General features: G+C 44.8%; 1 protein-coding gene across 3 annotated transcripts; it reads left to right on the forward strand.

Annotated features, from left to right (window-relative positions):
• The first annotated feature begins 13 nt into the window (after nt 1–13).
• Nucleotides 14–19,515, forward strand: LOC127762980 (cullin-associated NEDD8-dissociated protein 1-like). Of its 3 annotated transcripts, none has more exons than XM_052287524.1 (24): nt 14–325; nt 923–1,011; nt 1,113–1,282; nt 1,691–1,898; nt 8,787–8,952; nt 9,054–9,183; nt 9,401–9,515; nt 9,597–9,754; nt 9,836–9,959; nt 10,134–10,184; nt 10,268–10,350; nt 10,507–10,591; nt 10,654–10,755; nt 10,833–10,931; nt 11,009–11,119; nt 11,197–11,286; nt 11,364–11,504; nt 13,915–13,986; nt 15,918–16,246; nt 16,383–16,616; nt 17,249–17,543; nt 17,677–17,816; nt 18,295–18,381; nt 19,212–19,515. In XM_052287524.1, the coding sequence occupies exons 2-22, from the start codon at nt 976–978 to the stop codon at nt 17,785–17,787; spliced, it is 2,910 nt and encodes a 969-aa protein (XP_052143484.1). In that variant the 5' UTR covers nt 14–325; nt 923–975; the 3' UTR covers nt 17,788–17,816; nt 18,295–18,381; nt 19,212–19,515. The 3 variants fall into 3 exon arrangements, with proteins under 3 accessions (XP_052143484.1, XP_052143483.1, XP_052143485.1); XM_052287523.1 differs by having other exon boundaries at nt 15–325; nt 15,870–16,246; XM_052287525.1 differs by lacking the exons at nt 16,383–16,616; nt 17,249–17,543; nt 17,677–17,816; nt 18,295–18,381; nt 19,212–19,515 and having other exon boundaries at nt 15–325; nt 15,970–16,148.
• The last annotated feature ends 211 nt before the right edge of the window (nt 19,516–19,726 follow it).

A 19,726-nucleotide genomic window follows, 5' to 3' on the forward strand; every position in this document is an offset into this window, starting at 1 on the left:
AAACCAAACATCCTCCTCGTCGTCGGCCGTGTCGGTGGCGGCGGCAGCGGCGGCGCCGGTGCCCCAGGAGTTCTCGACGCCGCCGGGGAGGCGGGGAGCTCGTCGTCTTCTCTCCCCCTCCTTTCTCCATCCCCCGACCCCCGACCACCGCCACCCTTCCATCCTGGTCAGCGCCACCTCTTTGCAGTGCCGGGCCCCTTCGGCATCCGCTGCCGACCCCGCGACCCGAGCACATCCGCCGGCGGCGCCTCTCCGCCACCTATCTCCGACTACCCCGTTCACGCTGGTTGCGCTTGCGCACATCCTGACAAAGGGCACCTGATAGGTAAAATATTTGGGACTTAAGTCTCAGTTTCCCCCACCTGAACTTCACTAAGAAATGAATTGTACAGGATTTTCCAGATTACATAGAGAACGGATTTCCATCTTGCATTTTCTCATGTCAAATGTAAAGTTTGTTTTGATATGGAGCATGTCAGTATAATTTTTTTTTCACCAAAATCCAGGATTTGGGACGTTTTAAGAACAAATTTTGTGATATACATGACATGACTTAACTATTTGTGTCATTTATGCAGCTTCAGCAGAATATTGCAGTTTGATAGTTCAATCTGTTTTCGTTTCATTATACCTGTATATTTCCAATTCTGTATGTTACCGTAGATCTAGCAGAGAGCAGGATCTTTTGTTTCCCGAAGTGGGGCAGAATAGAGCACACCACACCATCACGCCCACCTCCTCCTTTTTAAAGGAGGGAGGTACTGGGGATTGTCACTGTGATCGTGAGCTGGAGTTTTGCAGTAGATGAGTTTTGCATCTGTGTCAGCAAGCAAATACTCAACAATGTGTACAATGTGTGTTGTTTACCTTGTCAGTAATGGAACTTAATCTCATTATACTTGATTTTTATTATTTCCACCAGGGCAACAGTGATTAGTTCCGTGGAAAAGGACTTTTGGATACGGTTTAGCTAAAATGGCAAACATGAACATAACCACCATCTTGGAGAAGGTATGGGTTTCACTGATCTGCATGTGAACTGTATACCTGAATTTTGCTCTTTATTTATCTATGATTTGATTTTAACATCGTCGTGTAAAATTTGCTTTCAGATGACAGGGAAAGATAAGGACTACAGATATATGGCAACTTCAGATTTGCTTAGCGAATTGAACAAAGAGGGCTTCAAAGCTGACCAAGACATCGAGCCAAAGTTGACTACTACCGTTCTTCAACAACTGGAAGATGCTTCAGGAGGTGTCTCTGGTTTAGCTGTTAAATGGTATGCATTAAGTGCTTTCTCCCTTTATTGAGAGTGGTATCGTCTTATTAGCATTTTGTTTTGTTAATGGTGATCATCTGCTCCTTCCTGCAAGAATTCGCTGTAATTTGGATCTCGCTACTTTTGTAATTTATGTTAGGTGCAGTTGCTATTGTTAAGGATTTGCACTGCCTCATTCAATTTTCTGGACTAATATAGGATATTGATTATTACAGTAGATGTTATTTTTTTATGTATCTCTCTAACTGCTGTTTTTTTTCACTGCATCATGTCTCAATTATTGCATCCATTGAAGCACATTTAGTATAGCAATTTGATACCCAATTGTTCTGTTATGTTTTCCACATTCCGGTGTTCTGCACTTCATGGTTTGCTATGTTAATCTGTATTATTACTTCTCTTGGTTAGCTTGGCTCCACTTGTTAAGAAGGTTGGTGAGGATAGTGTGGTGGAGATGACCAACATTCTTCGTGATAAGTTACTCAATGGAAAGGACCAACATCGAGACACTGCTAGTATTGCTCTGAAGACAATCATTGCGGAAGTTACGACAACATCACTTGCTGAAAAGATTTTGGTGTCTCTTGCCCCACAGCTAATCAAGGGCGCCACTGCTGTAAGTTCTTAATTCGTCTCCTAATTGTGGTAAAACATGCTTCCATATTAATCTTGCGGCGTGCGCCATTCGTACCATGTAGTTTGTATTTGCCGTTACAATTGAAAGTTTCAGCCTGCTAATTAAGTTTACCGCGTTTCTGATGGTGCATTCTACTTTTGTGAGGTGTAATACCAAAGAACACATTTACAAACCTTGTAACTATGTATTTATTTTTACCTCCCTATTCATCCAGTCTGGTTAGGTGTGCAACCATGTTTGCTTGCCATATTCAATTTAAGGCTGTGTTTGTTACTGGGGGTTGGGAACCCTTCTCCGCACGGAAAACGGAGCAGTCCATTAGCGCGTGATTAATTAAGTATTAGCTTTTTTTTTCAAAAATAGATTAATTTGATTTTTAAGCAACTTTTGTATAGAAACTTTTTGCAAAAAACACACCGTTTAGCAGTTTGAAAAGCGTGCGCGCGGAAAACGAGGGAGAGGGGTTCGGAACGGGCTGAAATGAATTCAGCCTAAGTCATTATATGCTGGCTAGTATCATAACTCCAGAATTATGTTATCAGCACAGAGAGCCAAAAAGAAAGTGTGTTTTAACATTTGTTTTTAGTTTGAGAGCCATGATAGTAAGTGGCATAGTACAGTACCTTCCGCTATTGCAGAAAGTTGGATAGTTTTCCAGACCAGTCAATATTGCTAGATTTTTCTAGCCACCATAAATTTCAAACCACAATTTTAGCTACTGTGATGGATAAGTCTTTGTGGTCCTTGTTTGTGATTCTTTCTTTTGCTTTTGGGTAGTTTCACCTTTTCACCTTTTCAGGACAGCATCTACTCCTTTAGCATATTTTCAGTTGCTAGGACAGCTGCGGTTAGTAGGACAGCAGCGGTTAGCATCTCCTTTATGCCCCCCTTTATGCTTTATTCAGTTGGGATGCCCTCTAGGACAGCATCCCTTTCAAAATTCGAATTTTAGACTAGAAGAGTGCAGCAATAGGCTTGCAGCCAGCTATGGCTATATATATGTATCCAACCTTCCTCGGGAAGGTATGGCTTTGTGTTTGTGAATGAGAGAAAACCAGAAAATTGCCCCATCTCTTGTGCCATCCTCTTCTCAATGAGAGTAACCATTGAGGTTCTAACATCTGGTATCAGAGCCACACTTTCCTGTAGGCTAAACATCTCCTGTTCCACCCCTTCCCAAGCTCGGTTGAGCTCTCAGCCAACAGCAGCAGCAGCAGCACCGGCTGCTCCTTCCCCTCTCCCTTCCCCCTCTCCACGCAGCAGCCTCCCGGAGGCACGCCATGTCCGACGTTCGGTCTCGGCGTTCGGTCGCCTCGAGCACTCGGCGTCAGCAGGACGCCGAGCTCGCCGCAGCAGAAGAGCGCCGCGAGCAACGGCTCAGACCGCTGCAGCAGCAGCGAGGGCGGCCAGACTGGCGGCAGCGGAGTTGGCAGCAGCCAGGGCGGAGGCGGAAGCAGAGGCGGCGGAAGATGCGGCACGTGCGGCGGAGGTAGAGGTTGAGACCTTGCGCAGCAGCATCAACGGCTCCATCGCCGGCGACATCACCGCCGACAGGGAGCTTGAGGAGCTGGCAAGAGGAAGGGCGCGGGAGCGGGCAGAGCGGTGGGCAGCAGCCCACCCCCACGGCGGCGGCGGCGGTCCAAGGGACCGCGCACCCGCCGACGGGAACCTAGACGGGCGCTGGCGTGCCGGCGGCAGCCCGGAGCCCGCGCGCGGCCCTCGTAGGCAGCGCGGCTCTCCCTCCCCTGACCGGCGGCATGGTCACCACGGCGTCCAGACGGTGGTCAGGGACTTTGGTCCCGGCGGTGGGTGGCCTACCCTCACCAAAACCAACTACATCGAGTGGGCCGCGGTGATGAGGGTGAGGCTCCAGGTGCGGCACATGTGGGAGGCAGTCCGGTACAGCGACGTCGACTACGATGAGGATCGGCGGGCACTGGATGCCCTCATCGCTGCAGTCCCGCCCGAGATGCAGTTCTCGCTTTCCCAGAAGCGGACTGCCAAGGAGGCCTGGGACGCCATCGCTGCGGCACGCATCGGCAGCGACCGCGCCCGCAAGTCCACACTGCAGGCACTCCGCAAGGAGTGGGAGAACCTGGCCTTCAAGCCGGGTGAGGATGTTGATGACTTTGCCCTCCGTCTCAACACTCTTTTGCAGAAGATGGTGCAGTACGGCGACGACACCTACGACGAGGAGAGAGCTGTCGAGAAGCTCTTTCGCTGCGTCCCAGAGAAGTACAGGCAGATCGCTCGCTCGATCGAGTCTCTGCTGGACCTCTCCACGATGTCGATAGAGGAGGCGTTAGGTCGCCTCAAGGTCGTCGATGGTGATGAGCCACAGCCTCTCTCGGGGCCTATCACCATCGGCGGGAAGCTCCATCTCACTCGAGAACAGTGGGAGGCTTCTCAGAGCGACGGGAGGAAGGGGGAGTCTTCTCCCTCGACAGGCGGCCGCAAGCCGCGCAAGGGGCGCGGAGGTGTCCAGTTGCGGTGGGCGCGAAGACGCGCCGAGGGTGGTGCTCGCAGAGGCGCCCAAGGCGGCGCCGCCGGCAACCACAAGCCGGGACGAGACGACGCCTGCCGCAACTGTGGCAAGCTTGGCCATTGGGCCAAAGACTGTCGCCAGCCACGACGCGGCCAGGCCCACGTTGCACGGGTGGAGGAGGAAGAACCGGCTCTGCTCCTGGCTCACGCAAGCATCGAGCGACCTCCAGCGGCACCGGCCGCAACGGCTTTTCTCCACCTCGATGAGCCGAAGGTACTCGTCTCCCTCTGCAACGACTCCAGCAACGACAAGGCTGATGGGTGGTACCTCGACACCGGCGCCACCCATCACATGACCGGCCGACGGGAGTTCTTCACCGAGTTCGACTCCAGCGTCCGAGGCTCTGTCAAGTTTGGGGACGCCTCCGGCGTGGAGATCAAGGGCGTTGGCTCCGTCACCTTCACTGCCAAGTCCGGTGAGCACAGGCTGCTCACCGGAGTCTACTACATCCCCGCGTTGAGGAATTCTATCATCAGCGTGGGACAGCTGGATGAGAACGGCTCACGCGTGTTGGTCGAGGACGGACTCATGAGGATTTGGGATCGCCGTCGTCGCCTTCTTGCCAAGGTAACCAGAGGCACTAATCGACTCTACATCCTCAGCGCGCAGGTCGCACAACCAGTTTGCCTCGCTGCTCGTCGGGACGACGAGGCGTGGCAGTGGCACGAGCGCTTCGGGCACCTCCACTTCGAGGCCCTGAAGCAGCTCAGTGCCAAGGAGATGGTGCGAGGCATGCCGTGCCTTGACCACGTGGAGCAGCTCTGCGACGTCTGCGTGGTGACGAAGCAGCGGCGGCTCCCCTTTCCCCAGCAGACGAGCTTCCGAGCCAAGGAACGGCTCGTGCTCGTGCACGGGGACTTGTGTGGCCCAGTGACACCGGCCACACCAGGAGGACGACGTTACTTCCTGCTGCTCGTCGACGACCTCTCCCGCTACATGTGGGTGATGGTCCTCGGCAACAAGGGAGAGGCTGCGGACGCCATCAGGCACGCGCAGGCTGCTGCAGAGGCGGAGTGTGGCCGCAAGCTGCGCGTGCTGCGCACCGACAACGGCGGCGAATTCACGGCGGCTGAATTCGCGTCGTACTGCGCTGATGAGGGCATTCAGCGCCACTACACCGCGCCGTACAGCCCGCAGCAGAACGGCGTCGTCGAGCGGCGCAACCAGACGGTTGTGGGGATGGCTCGGGCTCTCCTCAAGCAGAGGGGGATGCCGGCCATCTTCTGGGGAGAGGCGGTGGTGACGGCCGTCTACATCCTCAACCGCTCGCCTACCAAGGCTCTCAATGGCAGGACACCGTACGAGGCTTGGCATGGGCGCAAGCCGGCGGTCTCCCACCTACGGGCCTTCGGCTGCCTCGCGTTCGCCAAGGAGCTTGGACACATCGGCAAGCTCGATGACAGGAGCACCCCAGGGGTGTTCATCGGCTACGCGGAGGGCTCGAAGGCCTACCGCATTCTCGACCCGGAGACACAGCGTGTGCGCACGGCGCGCGACGTAGTGTTCGACGAAGGGCGAGGGTGGGTATGGGACAAGGCGGTGGACGATGGTTCGACTCCGACGTACGACGACTTCACCATCGAGTACGTCCACTTCGAGGGAGCTGGGGGAGTAGGCAGCTCTTCTTCACCGAGCGTGTCTACCCCAGTCCCCGAGCCTCCACCGACTTCGACACCAACACATCCTCGGACCACGACTTCGACTACGACGAGCTCTTCGCCGACATCGCCCCAGCCGGTGACCCCACGGGCTCCAGCACCAACAGCCACTCCTCCGGGCACGTCTACTCCGACGCCAGCTCGTGTTGAGCGCAGCCCGGTGGAGTTCGCTACTCCGCTCTCCCACGACGGGGAGCGCATCGACGCGTACCACGACGGCGAGCAGCTACGGTACCGTACGATGGAAGATCTTCTCGGCGACCAGCCGGTGCCGGGACAGGTGCCTCGCGACCTGGAGGCGCAGTTGCACCTTGCGTGCGACGACGGTGAGCCTCGGACTTTCGCAGAGGCCGAGAAACACGCGGCATGGCGTGCCGCGATGCAGTCGGAGATGGACGCGGTTCAGGAGAACCGCACCTGGGAGCTTGCTGACCTCCCTCGTGGTCACCGCGCGATTACCCTTAAGTGGGTGTTCAAGCTGAAGAGGGATGAAGCCGGAGCCATCGTCAAGCACAAGGCTCGCTTGGTGGCACGCGGTTTCGTGCAGCAGGAGGGGATCGACTACGACGATGCCTTCGCTCCCGTGGCACGGATGGAGTCTGTGCGACTCCTCCTTGCGCTGGCTGCTCAGGAAGGCTGGGGTGTCCATCACATGGATGTCAAGTCGGCGTTTCTGAACGGCGACTTGAAGGAGGAGGTCTACGTGCACCAGCCTCCGGGATTCGTGCTCCCCGGCAAGGAGGGCAAGGTGCTACGCCTGCACAAGGCCCTCTACGGCTTGCGGCAGGCACCGAGGGCGTGGAATGCCAAGTTGGATTCCACGCTCAAGGGGATGGGCTTCGAGCAAAGCCCGCACGAGGCGGCCATCTACCGGCGGGGCAATGGAGGAAATGCCCTGCTGGTAGGTGTCTACGTCGACGACTTGGTGATCACCGGCACCAAGGATGCGGAGGTGGCGGCGTTCAAGGAGGAGATGAAGGCCACCTTCCAGATGAGTGATCTGGGGCCTCTCTCCTTCTACCTGGGGATCGAAGTGCACCAGGACGACTCCGGGATCACGCTTCGACAGACCGCCTACGCCAAGCGCGTCGTTGAGCTAGCTGGGCTCACCGATTGCAACCCAGCTCTCACTCCGATGGAGGAGAGACTGAAGCTGAGCCGCGATAGCACGACGGAGGAGGTGGATGCTACACAGTACCGGCGCCTTGTGGGGAGTCTTCGCTACCTCACCCACACACGGCCGGACTTGGCCTTCTCCGTCGGCTACGTCAGTCGGTTCATGCAGCGACCGACGACGGAGCACCAGCAGGCTGTGAAGAGGATCATCCGCTACGTTGCGGGGACTCTCGACCACGGTCTCTACTACCCGAGGTGTCCTGGCAAGGCACACTTCGTCGGGTACAGCGACAGCGACCACGCCGGCGACATCGACACCAGCAAGAGCACGAGCGGGATTCTCTTCTTCCTCGGCGAGTGCCTCGTTAGCTGGCAGTCGATCAAGCAGCAGGTGGTGGCCCTGTCCAGCTGCGAGGCCGAGTACATGGCGGCATCCGCCGCTTCGACCCAGGCGCTCTGGCTTGCTCGACTGCTTGGTGATCTCCTCGGCAGAGACATTGGAGCGGTAGAGCTCAGGGTGGACAGCAAGTCCGCTCTGGCCCTGGCAAAGAACCCCGTTTTTCACGAACAGAGCAAGCACATCCGGGTGAGGTACCACTTCATCCGAAGCTACTTGGAGGAAGGGAGCATCAAGGCGAGCTACATCAACACCAAGGACCAGCTTGCGGACTTGCTCACCAAGCCTCTTGGGAGGATCAAGTTCCTCGAGCTCTGCTCCAGGATTGGGATGGCCCAACTTCCCCACAAGACGACGCACAAGACTTAGGGGGAGAATGATGGATAAGTCTTTGTGGTCCTTGTTTGTGATTCTTTCTTTTGCTTTTGGGTAGTTTCACCTTTTCACCTTTTCAGGACAGCATCTACTCCTTTAGCATATTTTCAGTTGCTAGGACAGCTGCGGTTAGTAGGACAGCAGCGGTTAGCATCTCCTTTATGCCCCCCTTTATGCTTTATTCAGTTGGGATGCCCTCTAGGACAGCATCCCTTTCAAAATTCGAATTTTAGACTAGAAGAGTGCAGCAATAGGCTTGCAGCCAGCTATGGCTATATATATGTATCCAACCTTCCTCGGGAAGGTATGGCTTTGTGTTTGTGAATGAGAGAAAACCAGAAAATTGCCCCATCTCTTGTGCCATCCTCTTCTCAATGAGAGTAACCATTGAGGTTCTAACATACTGCAGCAAATACAATGCAAATGGTAAACCACGAGCAATCTTTTATTTGGATAAATTAATTAGGAAACTGTGATATCCTTCCTAACACAAGACAGATTTTAGCTGCAAATCTGGCAATGTTTAGCTATCCACATAACTATAAGAACAGCTTTCACCTTTACGTCTTTACCTTAAAAAAAACAAGAGCGGTTTATTGAATTACTTGCCTTTGCCAGCACATCATGTTTAACGCCTGCCTATAATAGATAAACCAATATATGGATTTTGGGGCTTAGTAGCACCAATATACGGATTTTGGGGCTTAGTAGCATATAACTGGTTTTGTTATACCATGGGATGTCTTGGGTAGGTTTGATAACTCTTCTGTTGACAGGGAAAAAGTGCAGAAGTGAAATGCGAGTGCCTTGATATATTGGGGGATGTACTTCATAGATTTGGCAACTTGATCACAAAAGATCATGATTGCATGCTGACTGCCTTGTTATCCCAGTTGAGCTCTAACCAAGCAAGTGTTAGGAAAAAGTCTATTTCTTGCATTGGTAAGTCGAACTGATGTGCTGTGCTATTATATGTTGTTTTTTGGGTGGCTTGAGTTTGTAAAGGTGTTTATACTGATTGTTAACATGCTATTTTTCTTCAGCATCACTTGCTGCATGTCTGTCTGATGATTTATTAGCCAAGGCAACTTTTGAGGTTGTCCAGTTGCTTAAAAATAGAAGTGCGAAATCTGAAATTGCCCGAACAAATATCCAGATGATTGGTGCTCTAAGGTACTTTGGCTTTCAACTGTACATGTATGCCTTGAGTAGTTCTTTTGAGGAACAGGGCACACTCATTTGTTCACAATAGCTTAGATGAGATCATGTTCACACTTCAAATTTATCTAGCAAGTTGAAATCCAGATATTTACTACTTTTTGGCGATTTAGTGGTTCTTATCTGGTGTGCTGCAATCCAAGTTTTGATTCAATATTTGTTTCATTTACAGTCGCTCGGTTGGATACCGTTTTGGGCCACACCTTGCTGAAGTTGTTCCTTTGCTCATAAACTATTGTACAAGTGCATCAGAAAATGATGAAGAGCTCCGTGAATACAGCTTGCAGGTGAACAATTTTCTTCTTTCCAATGTTACATGACTAACGAGTGTTCTCTTGTTGACTCCTGTGGTTTTTCCCATAATGTAGGCCCTCGAGAGTTTTATGCTGAGGTGTCCAAGAGATATATCTCCATATTGTGAGAGTATTTTAAATCTTGCATTGGAATATATAAGCTATGATCCTAATTTCACCGATAGTATGGAGGAGAACACTGATGACGAGGCTCAGGATGAGGAAGATGATGAGTACGTAATTGATGCTCTTACAGTAATAGATAAATGTTATCTGTTTACTTGATCAAAATATGTTTTCGATATTTTCTCCAGTGAGAGCGCAAATGAATACACAGATGATGAGGATGCAAGCTGGAAAGTCCGGAGGGCTTCAGCAAAGTGCTTATATGCAATTATAGTATCTCGTCCTGAAATGTTGTCTAAGATGTATCTGGAGGTATATTGACATAATCATGTTAAACCAACATATGATCATCTGAAAAATGTTCTGTTTGATGGCATGTTTAAATTTCTCCCATGTTTCAGACAGTGTTTCTGTAATGATTTTTACCCATTTTACTTTGAGTGCCCCATTTAACTTTGATGTTTTTCATTTTTAAAATATATGCAGGCTTGTCCAAAGTTAATTGAATGGTTTAGGGAAAGAGAGGAAAATGTAAAGGTAATTACTTTGTATCAATAATTTGTCAGTCTCTGAGTTGTCTTTCTGTTTGTCAATCTGATGAAGCTTCTATATGATTCTAGACGGACATCTTTAACACATTTATTGAGTTGTTACACCAAACTGGTAACATGACAAAAGGACAAGGTGACATTGATGAGTCTAGGCAAGTCTATTGTGCTCTTATTTGCATCATTATTTTCAACTTCTTCAAGTTATAGCATCTTATGCAGTTTATTGGTGAAATACTTTTACATGCTTGAAGTTGATTCTACCATGTTTAGAGCACTGAGCCTATGTTGGCAATCCTTTTGCTTTTCAGCCCTAGATGGTTGCTGAAACAAGAAGTACCTAAGGTTGTCAAATCCATCAATAGGCAGTTGCGTGAAAAATCAATCAAGACAAAGGTGAGCTCTTTGACTGCAAATCATGTCTATCGACCTGGTTCTGATTTTAGATAAAATTTCAGGTTGGAGCATTCTCTGTATTGAAGGAGCTTGTTGTTGTACTGCCAGACTGTCTTGCTGATCATATTGGGTCACTTGTTCCTGGGATTGAGAAGGCTTTGAATGTTGGTGATTCCCATTTTGCTAAAAAATATTATGTGCAGGACTTCTACTTGTTGCTAACTTGTTTTCTTTTTCATAGGATAAGTCATCTACCTCCAACCTGAAGATTGAAGCCCTTGTATTTACAAGACTTGTTATGGCTTCACATTCCCCAGCTGTGTTTCATCCATACATACAGGTAACTGTAACATATATCTTCAGTAAAATATACTTATGGCATTTGTCATCATTGTATTGATCGTAGTGAAATTCCAGGCTCTTTCTGGCCCAATATTGTCTGCTATTGGAGACAGATATGACAAGGTCACTGCTGAGGCTTTAAGAGTCTGCGAAGAGCTAGTTCGTGTACTTCGTCCAAATTCTGAGGTCAATCTTGTATTTCATATGTTGCTGAACAAAATCTAAGTTCTGTTTCTTGAAGCCTTTGTTTGTTTGTGATACAGCCACACTCTCCAGATTACAGGCCATATATTGGTCCAATCTATAAGGCTATCTTGGCCCGCTTGGCAAATCAGGATCAGGATCAGGATCAGGTTGAGCAAAATTAACACCTCCCTATCCTCATCTGTCTCTTTCTTTCTCAGGTCTCTTATGGAAATATTTGTTTCAGGAAGTTAAAGAGTGTGCCATATCTTGCATGAGCCTTGCGCTATCCACGTTTGGTGATGGTCTCCAAAGGGAACTGCCGGCATGCCTTCCCGTTCTTGTTGATAGAATGGGTAATGAAATAACTAGACTTACAGCAGTTAAGGTAAGCTATCGACTGCACCTTTACTGACAGATAGCATTGCTAATCTCCTTATTGATTCATTACTTATGAGCACTACTTGTTTTCTTTAACACAATTATGTTTTAGTCTTCCTATACTTGTTTTATGGAACACAATTTTGTTTTAGTCTCAGTTTGAAGATTTTAGTAGGAAAGAATAGTTAACTAAACCCACACTCCCAAGCGTTTCTCAATATTCTGGTCAATGATGTTAAAGGAACTACGAGTGTTTTGATCAATGCTGGTTTCACATATCGGTAGATTGCCTGAAAGAGAAATTGTGTTGTAGTTGGTCCATTGTGATGCAAACTTAGTTGAAACGTATTTCACCAATCTATTTGCTCAGATCATGTCCTCAGAATTTTAATGATATAACTTATTATCACTTGCTTAATGAAACAAAATGGATTCATACTATCAGCGCAGCTGCTGCGCCTTCGCCTTCCTCACGCAGTCCACCCAACGTGCATCAGGTTGGTGGCGAGCAACGGGATCATCTCACTAGGGACAACATGCAGGATGGCCTCCGTTGCCATCCTGTCCTCTTGCTCATAGTAGTCATCATACTCCACCGCGTCCCAATGGCCACGGGCTTGCAGCATCACCTTCATCAGCAGCGACCACTCGGTGTATTTGGTTTGTGTAAGGGTGGGGAAGGCAGCAGCGCCACCAACCTCCCTAACAGTCCACTGCACAACAATCTCTCGAGCTACAGCGCCTCGACCTCGTACTCGCCGTGGTGCCGGCGATAGAGAGTGACATCGGCCTCGGTGTTGTGGCGATCTGGAAGCATTGGCTCCAGCTGTCCAGCAGCAGCTGCTACTTCTGCCATCTCACACACCTTTCACCTTGCTTTGATACCAATTGTTGGTAGGATCACTTCTGAACTACACTATAGTAAGTTGAAACTGAGACTGAACATGAGCTGAATATATATACACTATATGTATGTATGTACACACACACACATACATACATACACACATACATATACATACATACATACATACACACACACATACACACATGACTACTTGGCTTACTGACAAGGGACTTATAGCTTATTGACCAAGGAAAAACAGGCTTTACTTACTAGCAGGTCTTAGCTTATTGGAGAAGGAAAAATTCTATTGACCAATACAATGCTTACTAGCTAAGGAAGAACTACTACTAGTACTGATTCCTAGTACTGATTCAGAGATTATATGGTAACACTCCATGCCATTGCCATCTTGCTCCTTAGCTCTGGTTTCCACTCTCTTCTCTAGATTCATTTTGACTCAAGGGAATAGTGCTAGAACTATCCAAGGGAAGGCACATACGGAGAGAAGCACTGGATTCATTCTGAATCAGGAGCACAGATAGAGGAGCAGAGCTAGCATGAGGAAGAAGCAGGGGCGGAGCTAGAGTATTGAAGTGGGGGGGGGGGGGGGGGGTGGCCCAGGAACCCGGTTAAGAAAAAATTGTAGCTATATCTAACCTATTTTCACCATGTGTGCACCCCCCCTCAATTCAAATTCAGACACCCACATTAGCTTAAACTTGATATAAAGCAGAGTAAATTAAACAAGTGGCACCCTCCTCCATCTCATTCTAGCTCCGTCCCTGGGAAGAAGCGACATCAGAGGCGACGCTGTGATAGGAGAGATGCACCTGATGCGGGTGTTACGCTTGTTTCTTTTACCTTGGGCTAGTATGAAGGTTATTGGACTTTTGTGGGATGGCCTACTAGGCTAATTTTCTTCCTCTCCCTTTTCTTATCGCTGCTAATCATGAAGGTTATGGCGTCCCCGCACCTTAGCGCTTTACCCCTATAGCGGTAATGCGTGGGTGGGTTGCCCCAGATCGCCTTACCATCTTGACAACCATGATGTTCGAATCTAATTGTTTAGCCATTTGATTTTGTAGCTGTGAATTTTAGAAGTCACAGTGCAATGTATCCTGTGCTGAACAACTGACCCTGTGCTGAACAACTGGCCGATTTTGAACAGTAGAAGGTTACTGAATTGAAGGAACAACTCCATAGGAGGAAGCTATCATAGGCTTGAAGGATGATCTTGTTAAGAAGCTTGCGGAGGCCCTTCACAGAGAGGTTACTGGTAGTGATGAAGAATTACCTGTGGAGGAGCAAAAAGAGGACATAACTCTTGTTTCAACGGATGCATTAGAAAGAGGACTATGACTACGCACCGACATGCCGTTTGAAATTTTTAGCTACTACTATTAGCTAATGCAACTTTAGCAGCTTGTCAGTAGGAAACGCCCTTTGACTACTCATGCATTTTGGTTCATGCATTTAGTGAATAACTTTCTGAAAGTTCCTTATTATAGCAATATGTTTCATTGTAGGATTGATCAACAATATTTTAATCCATACTTTTTTTGTTTTGCAGGAGATAGAACACAATGGACAACCTTTAGGATTAGTGAAATCGCCATCATCAGTAGTAGAACAGAATGAGCAGGTAATTTCTCCAATTCCTTGGAACATGCTATCATATTTCTTTATGATTATTTTTTGTTTATCTCATTATGTAGTAATTAGTTTAGTTTTTATAAAGTATATATTTCTTTTGTCAAGTTAGTTTACTTGTGAAATCTCTATTGCTTTTTGTTAAACTCTGTGTTTTCCTATCCTTAACTGTTAAGCAAAATTTACTTTAGGACACTAAATATTTGTGGCTTATGCTTTAGGACATTTTAGTTTTGTGGTGATTTGCCCAAAAACAATCCGATCATTATTTTAATTTATCTTCTTCAAAAGCTTATGCTTTAGGATATCCTTGTTTTCTGGTGTTTTGTCCAAAAACACTCCGACCATTATTTTAATATATCTTAAAATGGAGAGAAAATATGGTATAAGAGAAATTTAAATTTGGTCCACCTTGCAAGATAATTTTTGAACAAATAATAGGTACATGCAAACATATTTTTGAAAAAAAATAATCAAAACTTATCCCATATTTGTGAATATGTGAATTGCAAAAAAATGAAAACTGAAAAATATTGGTTGAACTTTAAACGTTTTAAAAAAACAAAAATTAAATTGTGAAAAAATATTAACCGAATTTATTTTTAATAACAAATTTTAAAAATAAAAATAATAAGATTAATGCATTTCGTAAATTTAAAGAACCGTGAAAATAGAATTTAAATGAATTTATTTTAAACAACCTTCAGTAAATTGTTGTTGATTCTTACAATTTGGGACAAGTTTAATTTTGCAAAATACATTTTGTTCAGTAATATTTGTTATAACTAGATGATGCCCCGCGCATTGTTGCTTGATATATATGATAGATATTGTAGAAATGGTGAAGTGATTTGGATTGAAATATTGTGAAAATGATTTGAGAATAATGATTTAGCATGTGTATATTTAGTTTTAGAATGAAATAAATTGTATATATAATTACTATGTGCTTGCATGTTGAGCTTTATATGCTTAGTGGATTGATGTGGCATGCTTGCATGTTAGATTTTAGGAGTGCTAATAAATACTATGCTTGCATGTTGAGCTTTAGGTGTTTAGTGGGCATTAGCTTTATAGATGAATGGATTCATCTTGCAAAATGGCCTAGGAGTATAATTGTCTTTTCAAAGTCTTTGTCTCTCTATTTTAAGAGGATATATGAAGATAATGGTCAATGTGTTTTCTAGGAATTTTTTAGGAAGTGTTCCTACTCCGCGCTCCAAATTCTTTTGACATCGTGAACTCAATGTTTTCAGCCCATTAATTTTCTTTTCATGTTGGTAGCCCCATCACATCCTTACCATCCGTAAGTAAAGTTTGAATCCCTTTCTAAAGGGAAGTAGAGGTGGTACTAGCTATGTGGACTACTTAAAGGAACCACTCACATACCCTTCCAAGTTTGTTAGCATAACACAAACAAAGAGCTAGGTGTTCTTTTTGTGAAATATCACTACAACATGGCAACGGTGTTGGTCACCGGTAGCCTGGCATGCCTCGAACAGTTGGTCCGATCGACGACGTGTCGGCAGCGAGTAGCATGGCGCACTAGTAGGGGGCTCGCTGACTCGGGGATGGGTGGCACGATGACAAGCAACAAATCGTGACTGGGGCGACGTGGGAGTGTGGGCTTCTTTGTTTTTGGGTTGAGGATTGGGCCGAGGAGTGGGGGGCGGATTGTGTTTGTGGATCAGATTTTTGAGTGGTCCAAGCTGCTCGCAAAAAACTAGTGTTAAAAGTCCGAAAGAGAAAATGCCACAAATCTTAAGTGTTGTGGAGTAAATTTTGTTGAATTGTTGATCTGGTTAGTTTGTTCGTTTGTTTCTTGTTATTACTCATTTTCACAACTCATTATTCATCAATGTTTTCATTATTCAGATAGTAGAAAGTAATGATGATTTGACACTAATAAGATATCTGATTAAGTGGATTCCTGCCCAACCTTGGGCCGATGGGGAGATTTATCTATATTCTCCAGATACACATAGTTGGTCTTCTCAAGGCATGAAGATGAAATTCTTTATCATGGATGAAAAGTATAATATGGAAGCCAAAGGGATTTATAAGAAGATTGATGAGTTGGTCAACCTGGCTAATCATTCGATGTTTCTGGCTCCAGTGTTTGCCTTGCATGATAAGAAGATCGGTCGTATTATTCTGTGTTATCCAAAATTTGATCAACTGCTTAAAGATTGGCTGCCTGCTCAAGCCTTTAAAGGCCGGTTTATACCACCCATATGGATGCATCTTATAAAGTAAGTATAATTTTATTCATTCTATTTTTGTATCTCTCTCGGTTGATGTGATACTTATATCTTGCTCTATATACACAAATTCTATTTTTGTATCTCTCGATTGATGTGATACTTATATCTTTCTCTATATACACAGAGATGTCATATCTTACATGAGCAACACTGATAACTTGGCTGCAAGCTTAGGAAGTATTGACTCATATGTGTTGGAGACAAAGCCCGAGAGAATAAAGGTCATCCTTTTTCCTTTTGAGTCAAGAGAAGCGTATTGGCGAAAAGATTTTGCTACATTTCTGATAGAACATCTTCGGAACAAATGGAAATCCACCATGTTGGATCACTTCATCAACATCTTACAAAAAGATTTCAAGTACGTAAACAATCATATCGTTTCTCTTATGCTTTTGCTTATATTAGTAACGGAAAAACTAACTTGTGAGCAAAACTTTTATATACGTGTACTTATTGATTCAAAAGCAAATATTGTAAAATAAGCTATGATGAAAAAAACTACAAAAATCAAATACAAAATTAAGTTCTAAAATTCAAATTTTGGCTTATAAGCATAAGCGAAACAGTAGGGCTGAAAGTCTCCTGTTGTGGTGGCAACGAATCTGTCACCCACCATTGTTTTTTTGTAGTTCTTACAAAGTGCTCCCATATATTTTTTGATATTATGAAATAGTTCAGTATTTAGTTCAAACAAGTAAATACCATATGTTGATAAGCAAACGAGTGATACTAAGATATTTTCACCATTGTTTTTTTAGTTCTTACAAAGTGCTCCCATATATTTTTTGATATTATGAAATAGTTCGGTATTTAGATCAAACAAGTAAATACCATATGTTAAGATAAGCAAATTAGCGATACTAACATATTTGATAAGAAATATATTTTGCTATGACATACTCCATTATAATATATTTTCTCTTATCCATACCAAAATATAGACATTTAGCTAATATCTCTAAATATATTATGTGTGGTTTCTTTTTATAGAATTGGGGACATTCAACATCATCCGCTGTTGCAAGATTTCGATCAGCTTTCTAACATGATAAGGATGACATGGAGAGAATCTAAGCATTTAACTGTTGAGAGGAGAGTATTGCTATCTTCAACATTAAATGCTATTAGGAACAACATTCCATGGACATCAGTGACAACTACGGATGCTGTTGTGAATGAATACATTTCTAAAGCAACAAATGACTCCTTGGGCCTCTTTACGGAAATTAAGAAGATAGCAGCACATTACATTGAAAACCGCCGAAAACTGAACAAAGAAAAAGGGGTAAGTATGAAAAACATTATATGTCATAATATAACAATGCATTATATTAATTCCAAATAAGTTTAATTTTAGAAATTTATTTATAATGTCATATATATTTGATTGTAAATGTGCATTTTTTGAGTGATTGTAGATATGCAATAGGAGACAGGTACATCCTATTGAGATAATCGAAGAAATCTGGCCAGGTGCTATTGAAGAAATTTATGAGCTTAGTTTAAAATCTGAGTGGCTCACGACTTGACTTGTGAATGGTGAGAGTGAAAATATCAGGTAAATGCACAGAACTATCTATGTGTTGAAAAATTCTGCAGGAACTTTCAACATAGTACTTACAGATCTTGATGGCCTAATTACAACTATGTGTTTTGTCCCACCTAGCATCTTGCTATACCCAATAGCAGTTTTCATTGCAAGTAATAGTATTCTTGTGTTCTTTTTGTCACTTAAAAATTAAAATTAGTTTTGGGGCTGATTACAATTGACTTCTTTTAGTACGTACAATTGTATTCTTTTTATACTACATAAGTGATTTTACATTTACTTGCATGTGCCTTTTGGGGGGCAACATACGATTTGCTTTAGTAGCCCTTATAAATGCCTGTAGGAGTACGCAGAAGCACCCATAAATTTGTTTCAGGGTGCCACTAATTTGAATGGTTCTAGATTTTTCATTTGCATGGTTGAGCTTCATTGCTGCCTGTCAAAACGCAGCTGCAGTTACTTATCTTTCGTGTTTTCCCTTTTTCAGTGCTGAAGGATCTGAAGTACTGAAACTCATGAATGGGTTAGTGTTGAAGGCGATTATGCAACAATTGGGATTTCAGATCATGCCCAGGTACATATTTAGATGTTCTATCACTCTGAGCAATTTTTTTTTATTTTGCGTAAACCTTATTTTGCTTCATGATACTGTCACCTTGCATAAAATGGATTTACCAAAATATAAGTCAGATATATTAGGATGATGATAGATACTGGGAAGGGCAGTTGATAGAGCAACTGACATTCCAACACTTACTACTAGAAGGGTAGAGGGTATCCATGACTGGAAGTGGGACCCTTTACATACAGCTATAATATAAGGAATAAAATCACTCACTTGTATATGTGTGCCGTATAAAAATCGTGTCAACCATATCCTTGTCGCAAGGCGAGCAACGCTTTGTATTTTATCAAGTCGTTACACTCCACATGGTGCGTAATGATAGATAGTGGTAAGATGGGAGATGATTTTACCCCATAGAACGTTAGTACTTGGATTTGGATGGGAGATGATATAAACCCCATCAAGATAGTAGCACGTGGTGGACTGGAGTGTAATGTGCTGAAATAAGAGAAGTGCATTGTACTCTAAATATTACAAATACGCGACTTGTAATATATAGAGTGAATATGGGTACAGTGATACAAGCCTACGCAGTGCTCAATTAAATCGTGATTCACACCTGTCTCTTGGATTAGAGGCTACGGGAGCCTATTGTGGTCCTTTCTCACTATGCAAGTGATTAGTAGTTTTTCTTATAAATTAAATATGGACTCTTCTTACAAGAATCTTTTTTTTTTGAAGAAATTATAATTTATGAAATCGCATGCCATACATCCTTGCAATTAATACTGCTTGCTGAGTGCTTGTACTCACCCTTGCTACTAACCCTCCTTGTTTAGATGCAAACACTTTCGGCAAGCTAGCAAGTTAAATGGTGGGTTGGAAGAGCTCTACAGGAAAGATGAGGCAGAACTAGCTCTACAGCAAAAGATGAGGCAGAACTTGGTTGAACGTTTTTTTGTTTCTCTTTTTTTTTGGGTGAGGGGATCGCCTTTTGTTTCTATTGCATGCTATGTAACGGTGGAGAGAATCATTATCTTCACTATTTGAAAAATGATTCTACAGAAGATGATTGTTTTTTATGGCAGTGCTTGAAGGGCTCTGCTTCGTGGTAAAAAAGAACACCTGCGAAATGTTGGATCATCCTTGAACCATTTGAAACAGATTTGTTTTTTTACTGCCTAAAATCACTTGCAAAGTTATTCAGCAATTTATTTTGTTTGTTCAGTTAAATCACATAGTTGGCCTTTACTGTTGTTCAAGTTCTTTTAATTGGTTACACATTTTTTTTTCCGCTGAAAGTGCTAGATTGATCAGACGACTGAAGCATAATTAGGCATGTTTTGATCCCTTC

The sequence above is a fragment of the Oryza glaberrima genome, chromosome 2 (genome assembly GCF_000147395.1).
Source record: "Oryza glaberrima chromosome 2, OglaRS2, whole genome shotgun sequence".
Lineage (NCBI taxonomy): Eukaryota > Viridiplantae > Streptophyta > Magnoliopsida > Poales > Poaceae > Oryza > Oryza glaberrima.